Source organism: Nematolebias whitei, chromosome 14 (genome assembly GCF_014905685.2).
Source record: "Nematolebias whitei isolate Nwh7 chromosome 14, NemWhi1, whole genome shotgun sequence".
Classification (NCBI taxonomy): Eukaryota; Metazoa; Chordata; class Actinopteri; order Cyprinodontiformes; family Rivulidae; genus Nematolebias; species Nematolebias whitei.
The window spans coordinates 22638289-22648304 of NC_056511.1; the positions used below are offsets into that span (position 1 = coordinate 22638289).

General features: G+C 43.0%; 1 protein-coding gene across 1 annotated transcript in view; it reads right to left on the reverse strand.

The window, feature by feature from the left end:
• Positions 1-8038, reverse strand: part of LOC119420588 (pecanex-like protein 3) — a 39309-nt gene extending 31271 nt beyond the window's left edge. Inside the window, exons 1-12 of the mRNA XM_037688004.1 lie at positions 7764-8038; positions 6501-6990; positions 5805-6007; positions 5609-5714; positions 5318-5357; positions 5088-5183; positions 3141-4865; positions 2047-2176; positions 1663-1832; positions 838-895; positions 626-767; positions 364-521 (exon numbers count right to left, since the gene is read on the reverse strand). Coding sequence (XP_037543932.1) covers positions 364-521; positions 626-767; positions 838-895; positions 1663-1832; positions 2047-2176; positions 3141-4865; positions 5088-5183; positions 5318-5357; positions 5609-5714; positions 5805-6007; positions 6501-6653 — 2981 coding nt within the window. The 5' untranslated portion in view covers positions 6654-6990; positions 7764-8038. The remainder of the gene's footprint in view (positions 1-363; positions 522-625; positions 768-837; positions 896-1662; positions 1833-2046; positions 2177-3140; positions 4866-5087; positions 5184-5317; positions 5358-5608; positions 5715-5804; positions 6008-6500; positions 6991-7763) is intronic.
• Between the last annotated feature and the right edge of the window lie 1978 nt (positions 8039-10016).

Here is a 10016-nt window from a genome sequence, read left to right on the forward strand (position 1 = left end):
CTGTCCCAACAGTCTCTATCTCTTGTTCAACAGTCTCTATCTCTTGTTCAACAGTCTCTCTTGTCTGTCCCAACAGTCTCCATCTCTTGTTCAACAGTCTCTCTTGTCTGTCCAACAGTCTCTATCTCTTGTCCAATAGTCTCTCTTGTCTGTCCAACAGTCTCTATCTCTTGTCCAATAGTCTCTATCTCTTATTCAACAGTCTCTCTTGTCTGTCCAACAGTCTATCTCTTGTCCAACAGTCACGCCACCTGTCCAACAGTCTCTATCTCTTGTCCAACAGTCACGTCACCTGTCCAACAGTCTCTTGTTGCCTGTCCTCTGTCCCATAACCTCTGTCACCTGTCCAACTATCTCTCTCACCTGTCCAGTAGAGCCAGGAGAGCCAGTCGATCATATCGAACCCTCAGCCACCTTCCAGGTAGCACCCAGAACCGATAGTACTGTTTGGGTTTGGCTTTCTCCTCGATCATCAGAGTGTTTTCATGGGACTCTTGAAGGGATTCGTGATCAAGATCGAACTAGAAATAAAATAATAAAAAACTTTAACGATTGAAGAATCCATAAAACACCACAACCTTTAACAAGAAATAATTGGCCAGGTAAAACATAAAGGACTGCTAACCTCAGGCATCTCCAGAGGTACCCTGCGCACCTGCATGCCCTGTAGAACCACTGGTCTGGGCTGTAGGATGGACAGGACCGGTGCTCCTTCCTGGACCTCGGTGGATGTGAAGCTGGAGGACTGAGACTGCCTCTCTCTTTCCCTGCAACAAGCACATTTTAAACTGCCATCTTGGAATAACAAAATGCAGTTAGTAAAATGATTTTACTTACTGGACTGGGTCCTCATAACCACCTCCAGCAGGTCCAAAGGTGTAGGACCTTTTTACTCCTGGTACACAACAAAGAAAACTCAAACTCAGATTTCAACTGGGATATTCGCCAAACACAAAAGTAAAATGTGACGTTTAACTTTTTCATACCATCTGAATTTTCATACTAAGATACAGAGGTTTTTTTAATATGAAGGATTAAAACAAAACAAAAGCAGTACTCTGACGTCCCCCGTCTCTGACAGGTTTGAAGTGTGAATGTTTGTGGTTTTGGAGAGGAGTGTTTTTCTGGACTGGAATTAAACAGAATGCAAGTAAATCTTTATGTTTTTGGTGCAAGAAAGATATTCAAGTGGGGAGGAGTTGCACTGTGACGAAGAACAGAGGAGGTTTTTTTTTTGTCTTGTCCGAGGCAGAGCAGAGTGACGGATCCTGGAGAGAGCAACTTTATCCACCAGCAGGTACAATGGAGGAGCCGGGGTGGTGACCAATGGTGATCTTGGGCCCTATAGATTAATCTTTGGCTATCCCAATTATTTGAGAGAATTGTGGTAGCCATCTTGGATTTTGATGCGACAACCCAATTTTTGACAGGAACATTTCTTACACACTACACACCAAAACGGAGGTCGGTATCTCTTATTTTTCAAATGAGCATGCTCACAACATACACAGATGAACACACAGATGAAGAGTATTTGCAACTCTCCCTCTTTGCTCAACAATGGGAGACATTAAAAGCATATAATACCCAAAGTAAGCCAGCTTAGTGAGCAGAAAATATGGTGGCATTAACCTTTATCCCAGGGCGTTATTGTAAACTCACCACTCTCATCGTAGAAATAGTGCACTGCTCCCTCTGTCGTGTCGTCAAATGTGGAGGCCTCATGGACACCACTGCGGGGCAAGAGGAGTGAAGATGCAAACTGTAAGGCTGAGGGAAGCGTGCGGGTGCGTGAATGAGACGAGGTCCGAGATCGCTGAAGGTCTTGAAGGCTACGGCAGGAAGAGAATATTTATGTTAGCACTGCTTGAACCTGTGTGATTCATGTGAAGTATTTTCAGGTAATTTATGAAATCAACATACTTTTTTTTTTTTTTTAAATATAATTTCTTTCACTTTGTATTTATTTAAATTTGCAAATATAGTTTGTCTGCAGACATAATGAAAGAAATTGTCTGAAACCCCACTCACGCCTGCACGACTGACCTGGGAGGGGATCCCATGGTGGAAGGAGGCGGTGTCGGGTTGCTCCCAGCGTTGTGTCTCCTGCGTATTGCCTGAGTCCGTTTAACGTTGCTGACAGACTCGTGTTTGTTCCCGTCCTCTGGACCCAAAGCTGGAGACGATTATCAGTTACATCAATATATTTGACCTCACAGTCAGTTCTACTGAATCAAACAAAGCTGCATCAAAACACGTTCAAACAATCAATACCCTGATTTAACTTTTATTTACAATTTACAATCATTTTAACTAATCACTGAAAAGCAACAAGTAAACTGCTCATTTATATCCAAACTGAATTAAACATGATAAATATAAAAGGCTCATTTTTTGTATTTATTATCAACCAAACAAAGCTGAATGAAATCTTGAGAAAATGTTTGTTAAAGACTACACGGTAAATATTTGGATCTGATGCCACCAGACTGAAAACATTAAAACGTCACCACATAATTTCACTTTAAAACACTATTCACTTCTTCAAAAATAGGAAAATTTTACTCTTAGTCTTTTATTTCTTGACAGAAAATCATCATCAGTTAAAAGTTGAATTTAGATGGAAATTAGCTGCACATGCTTTTTATCTGTAATCTACTTAACATTTTCGAACCCAGCAAGGAAACCGTTTTACAACTCAACAAAAAACCTGCTTCAATTATGACATATTTATTTTCTCATTAGTAGCCTGTGCTGTTTTATTATTGTGCTTTCTTTGTATTATTTTTATAATCTCATTTATATGCACATTCATGCACTGTTCTGGGTACAGCTCTGGATTTTAAATGTGCTTATAAATAAATTTGGTTTATCTTTTTTGTCACTGAAAGAAAAAAAGCAGCAGCTTTGTGACTTCAGTAACAAATCGTGGAGAAACTGTGTCCATATAAACCATACATTTTTCACTGGATTTATGAACAATGTTCCTTTCATTTTGCAAAACCTACGAGTGGAATAAATATAATCTAAAAAGTTGGCTTAAATTTAAAGACTAACCAGTGTAGTTACTAAATAATGAGCTGCATTTTAGCAAACATTGAGAGTATGACTGAATCATACTGATTGCAAGGCCAACTTACCTCCACCCACAGCTCCCTCTTCAAGCAGCTCTCCGGCCCTCCAACCCATCTGGTTTCCGGTCCAAGACCCTCCAAGAGAATCTAGTCGATGATGGTGGCTCCCAGAGAAGCCTTCCGTGTGGATGGTGCGGGCCTCCAGATCAGATTTGGACATGGTGAGTATGCGGGGTGCTGGAGTGGAGGTGGAGGGCATTGACAGTGTAGTGGGTGTGGCCGCCGTGCTGCTCTGGGCACTGCCCGCTCCGTCCATACTTAGTACTCGAGCATGAGTCTTAGCACTAGCTGTGCTTGAAGAGCGCTGAGCAGCACGGGGATGAGCGGGGCCGGAGGGTTCGGGTAAATCCCCCTCTCTTTGGGAGGGAAGCTGAGCAGCAGTGGAGAGAAGGGATGTCATGTCAGTGTTGGCATGGTCTGAGGAGTAGCAGGAGGTAGAGGAACTTGAGTCGTCATTATCATCCTCGTCAGAGCTGTATCGGCGCTGAGAACCCAGACTAGAACCAGCGCTCATGTCACTGCCATCGTCCTCATCGCTGGAATCCTCAAAGAGACTTTCGCTGTAAGCTTTGGCGCCCAACCGGCTGCGCACTGGGATGTAATCTCTGTGTTGTCTATGATTGTGGTGACGCCTATAAGAGCCGCAGTCAAAACTACTGCTGCCTGCTCCAGCTCGCCTTCTCGGTGCTTTCCTCCGACCCGGCCTGTGGCCCATGCTACTGCCGCCGGCCCGCTGCAACTTAAAGTCTTTAGGACGCACAACCTGTTGAGCTTGGAGAGCAGGCTGCTCTGACAGCAGTAGGGGGGTGGAGGATATGGGCAAAGCAGGCTCAGAACACACTAGTCCCATGGCCAGACCTGAAGGCACTGAATTGGCCTGCCGAGGAGGAAGAGGAGGAGGACCTGCAACATTTCTGTCTAAATCACAAACCTCTGAGTGTCCACTACTTGAAGGGGACGAGTTCTGGAGAGGAGGGGGCTGTGCAAGATTGGCAGGTACAGGAGGCAAATCGTCTCCTTCAACGAGTGTCCGATCTAGCCCCTGACTGATGGATAAATCTTTGGAAGGGGAGCGAAGCAGCACACTGTCTGACAGATTGTCAGTATCACTACCACCCTGTCCCGTTGTGTCCTCTGCGTTGTTAAGAACATCAGAACATGTTGCTGGCGCCGAGGCAGACGCCTGTCCATCTGCAGGCTGGCTCAATGAAGCACTTTCCAGCTGAGTGGAATCAGTTTTTTCACTGCGATAACTACTTACAGTGCTTAGTGTCTCGCGGTCTGTTGTGGCACCACCTGCGCTGAAACAACTGTCGGTGGAACCGGCAGCCAGTGCTACCCCACTGCGGCTGCCTGGCTGCTCAGTCCCTGGGACAAAAGCCACTGGGTCCAGACCTAAACCCATCAGATTTTCACTTAGCTCCTCGCTTAAGCTGCTCTTTATTAGAGGGCTGAGGGGAGCATCTCCCAGGCTCTCAGATTCAGCAGAGGGGCCAAGTGAGGAATACGTTCCCATCCCAATGTCCTCAGGACACAGATGAGACGATTGTTCTGGTAACTCCTCCGTTTGCTCCTTCTCACCTCCATCTTCTTGACTCGAAGGCGAGGGAGGAATGGACAAGTAGTCCTTAGGTTCTTCAAGTCTAGCTGACTCTCCTGATACTCCCATGATACCTGGGATCTCTCTTCCTAATGAAGGGGGAATGCACATCTGGACCGCACTGGGAACCCCTGAGAAGGACGAGAAATAAAAATCAGAATACAAGGCTATCTGAAGAGGGATGCAACATAAAAAAAACTGTTCCGATGAACAAAATGGAGGTTAAAAACAATCCCTTTTAAGAATGGATTTTTATGCATTGACTGGTATGCTTTGAGGCAGTTGTTTTTTTCCAAGCAGGATTAGAGACTGCTTGGTGTGGAAGAAAGTTCAGTGAATAACAGCAGACTTACTCTGGATGTCCTGGGAACACTTTTGTACAATCTCCCGATGGGTTGAAGTCAGAATTACCCAACTGCTTCCTTGTTCCTGTGTCATTTCTTTTAAATCTGGAGTAAAAACAAAAACAAAAACAAAAAATCAGACAAATTGTTTTTGCTCTTTAAGTAGGAGTATATTTTCTGTTTCACCTGAAGGTGTAAGAAAATCTTTCAAAAGAAGGTAAAAACCCAGAACTGCTTACCCTTAGTTCCTCCTGAATCCTCCAGCTGGGGCAAGAACTCCTGAAGAATCGGGTCATTAAACAGTTAATTCATTTGAATACTTTCTGACATAAATTAATAAAACACCTTCATGAAGTTGTAATAAAAATATTTGCTTTCCAAATTGGAAAAAAATTATAAAAGTTACAGAAAGCTTCTGTTGAAAACAGCAAATATCTATAAAACAATATTTTCTAAATAAATAAATGGAAAATATGAGAAACATTAACATGAAAAGAGGGAAGACAAAAAAATGCTGCAGCAGTTCTCACCGACACTTGGTTTAACCCAAACAGAGAGTGCTGGGAGCTGCAGCGAACCGGGGGTGTTGAGTTCACCTTCCGAAACACAGTCATCTCTACACCAACATGACTATCCCTGAAAATAAACACGACAAAGAAAAAAATGAAAAGAAATCAACACATTAGTTAGTTTCCTACAACAAGTGACCTAAGAACATCTTCTTGCCTGTGTTGATTCCCATCATGAGCTCCTGAACCTTCTTCTTCTTCTCTTGGGGCGTCTGCTGCGAGCGAGGCCTGCTTCTTCTCTACGATCTCGCCGAGGTCGAACATGGTGTGAAGCCGGTAGTTCACCACCTTAATGGCTGTGAAAAAGACTGCAACCACAGCAGAGTACGCACCTGCCACCAGCAAGCTGGGAGGAAGAGCCTGACCAAAACAAACGATAAAGATTATAAATCTTTTACCAACGGCTGTGTCTTAATGTCTTGTCAAGTATGGATGCTTTATATGTCTGTGAAACAAAATGCCCCTCAGGGATAATATTCTTGAACTTGGTAAATTCACATTTCAGCAAGGAAAGCTACTGATGTGACATGATAAACTATAAACAATAAGAAGTTTGTTTGAAAGATTTATTCCAATATCTGAGCAATACAGTTCAAAAGAGAATATCCATTATTTGTTTTTAAAAATAATTTTAAGACATATAATCAGACATATTAAATAAAGGTTTGGAATGCTCAGAGGAGAATATTTAAACTATATGTAAGATCCATGGATATTTACAAATAGAAACTTGAATATTTGCCAATTCTTTCACAAGATGCCACGTCAAAAAAAAAAAAAACATTTTGGACCTTATTTAAAAAAATAAAATGGATGATTAAATTTGCCTACTGCTATAAAAAAATGTTCTTACCATGTACAGAAGAAAGGGGAAGGCCAGGAGAAATATCCACAGGTACAGGTGGAAGCAGTTGGAAAACGTGCTCTGATGGGGGTCCACATACCAGCCACCTGTGAGCGAAGCCCACACACCCTGCCGCAATATCTGAAGAGCCTGGGAGCCCATCTCAGCGTTTAGGATCAACAAAAGCTGCAACGTCTCCTTAAAGGATGTAGCTCAAAGAAACTGGGCGGCTGTTTGAGCCACAGTGACTTGTGTCTATGATGGCACTTCCTTTGGGGACAGCATGGTGACCAAGACCGTTTCATCAAGGTCAACAGTTCTGCGTTGTGTTTGAATACAGGTGTCAGTGGATGCAGAGAGTCCTCACATATTCTCGTGGCAACATTTGCACCCTTACTGTACAGACGTCTATGAACTTTACCCTAACCCCTTTTGGGTAATCAAGTGTGAGACTTTTTGGCACATTGGCATCCCACTTAATGTATGAAGAAACATTTATCTGCAAGACAAAAATCAAAGTTAGTGAAAGCCAAAGTCATTGACAGCATTAATCCAATCTTAAATTCCACCAAAATCACAGTATCTGAAAGCCTGTGAATTATTTCTTGGGTGTTTGTTTAAACATCTAATATTTGCTTTATGACTTTCAGCTGCCTGTGGTTTTATTAGTAAAATGACAAGTTAAACAAAATTTGTTAGCAAACCTGCAATGAGTAATGAAACTGAAAAACGGATTCTTAGAACACGAGAAAAACATTTTTAAAAGTGGCTACTGCTTGAAAAGGATTATAACACTGACATATAAAAATATATCTTAAATCTTAAAATATGATAACTGACTTACACACAAAAGTTAATAAATATATTTGAATTTTGTGTCTGGTCTGTGTCTAGATCATTGTTTTCAGATTGGTATTCAGGCTAACATACATTTTAGCTTTATCTTAGCTTAGTTTGCAATTCTGAAACCAAAATGTGACCAAACACCAGTGTTTTCAGTGGTCATGAAAAACAAACCGTATGAAAAATAAGACAAAACACGGCTTTGAAATGGCTGAGAAAACATTAAAATTACACACGTTAGCGGTTAGCGGCTAATGCTAGGCCTAGCAATCTGAACTGGTTTACGTCCTTACCATTAGAGGAAGATTTAGGATATTTTAAATACAACTAAATAAATAAAAACAACCGCTGCTCGGCTGGAAAGAGTCTGTAGCGAGTACTAGTTCTGGTTAAACTGACAGAGTTGTTATTTGTGCTCAAAGTTATTACTTTATTTCTGATTTTGGGTCCCAGCAGCGCAGCTAACGGTCAGAATTAGCCGCTCAGCTAGCCTCATATCCTCCTTCCGCATCCAGTCTCTGCTGCTGGTAAAATCACAGGTTTCCTCCTCAGGATGCCAGCCAGGAAGGCTGAAATTTAACTCCAGCTTCCCGTCTGTCGGCGCTGGTTAGCTGAAGACTGTTCCCTGGCAGTCCGCCATCTTCTCCGGAATTAAACTGACACCGACATGTAGCAGGAGCCACGGTTCCCACTGATAACAGCTGTTCTCTAGCACAAACCGAGCCTGGGTGGAAATGTTTGTACAGGCTAGCTCAGCGACCTGCTAACAGCACGAGCTAACACAACTAACTGACGTTTACGTAGCACGTATCACGTAACACGCGCGGCCACGTACACTTAAAAAAAAAAGTTAAGTGAACATAAAAAAAAGTGGGGGGAAAAAACGATTTTTAACTGAAAATGAAACATTTTTTTGGCTGTAATTACATATGGATTCTGCATTGGGTCAAACACATTTTCTTTGATTTACAGTACATTATTCTTTTGTCACTTTATGAAATTGATGCATGATTCAAGGATTCAAGGTTCTTTATTTGTGGTACACACCACATGTACATGTGGTGGAACGAAATTATGTACACAGGGTCCCAGTTACATCCAACAAAAGTATTAAAATGTAAAAAAAAAAACTAATAAGATCTAAGATATGAACTAAGAAAAACATTAACTAAAAATACACTAAGCACTACACAATACGCTGAACAACAGCACAAACATGAGTCTGTGTGAGCAGATGAGCATGCATGAACACAGCAACATGAAACAGATCAGCAGCAACATGATGTGATTTTTCACAGTGATTATCCTGGATAGGTATTCATGAGTCTAACAGCCTTGGGGTAGAAGCTGTTCCTCAGTTTATTGGTTTTACACTTAATGTTCCTCAACCTCCTTCCTGAGGGGAGCAAGGCAAAAAGTGTGTGTGCTGGGTGAGTGGAGTCCTTCATGATGCAGGTGGCCCTATTCCTGCATCTGGAGATGTAGATGTCTGTGATGGTGGAGAGGCTGACCCCAACAGACATCTGTGCAGCCTTCACCACTCTCTGCAAAGCTTTTTTTCCTGCAGCTGTGCAGCCTCCATGCCACACGTTGATGCTGGAGCACAGGATGCTCTCCACTGCACACCTGTAGAAGGAGGTGAGGACTGAGCTTCCCAGTCTAGCTTGTCTCAGCCGCCCGAGGAAGTAGAGTCTCTGACGAGCTTTCTTAATCAGGCGGGTGGTGTGGATGCCCCAGCTGAGGTTGTCATTCAGGTGTACACCCAAGTACTTGTAGATGGAGACCACTTCCATCATAGATCCTCCTATGTTCAAGGCGAGTAGGTGTGTTTGTTCCTTCTGAAGTCCACGATCATCTCCTTTGTCTTCTTCACATTGGTGTGAAGGTTATTCTTCTTGCACCAGGTTTTCCACCTCCTGCCTGTAGCTGTACTCATCATTGTTTGTGATGCATCCCACCACTGTATCATATGCAAACTTTACAATGTGACAGCCTGGATGGGGTGCAAAGTCATATGCGAGCAGAATGAACAGGAGGGGGCTCAGCACACAGCCCTGAGGGGAGCCAGTGCTGATGGTTATGGTGGAGGAGGAGGACTTGTGGATCCTCATTGACTGCAGCCTGTTTGTTAAGAAGTTTAGGACCCAGTTGCAAATGGAGGGGCTTAGTCCTAGTGTGAGTAGTTTGTCCATCAGGGTTTAGTACTGAAGACAGATGTGAAGTCCACAAAGAGCATATGGACATAGGAGTCCTTCTGCTCCAGGTGGGTGAGAGCAGTGTAGACCATAGAGGCAATGGCATCTTCTGTAGATCGATTCTCACAATATGCGTACTGGTGAGGGTCCTTGTTGATGTTGATGGTTGTTTTGATGTGGGTCATGACGAGTTTTTCGAAGCATTTAGTGACTATCAGGGTGAGGGCCACTGGCCGGTAGTCATTCAGACCAGTCACTGTAGAGCTCTTTGGAACTAGGATGATGGTTGCGGTCTTCAGGCAGGTGGGAACTGTTGCCAGGGTGAGGCAGGAGTTGTCGGCCAGCACCTCGCAGAGCTGATCGGCACAGTATTTCAGCACCTTCCCGATACCAAAATACCTGATACCAAATAATACCAAAAAGCAAACAATTAAGTTGTGTAAATGATTACTTTGTGTTACTTGTGTCAGTCCTGTTAGATTAATCC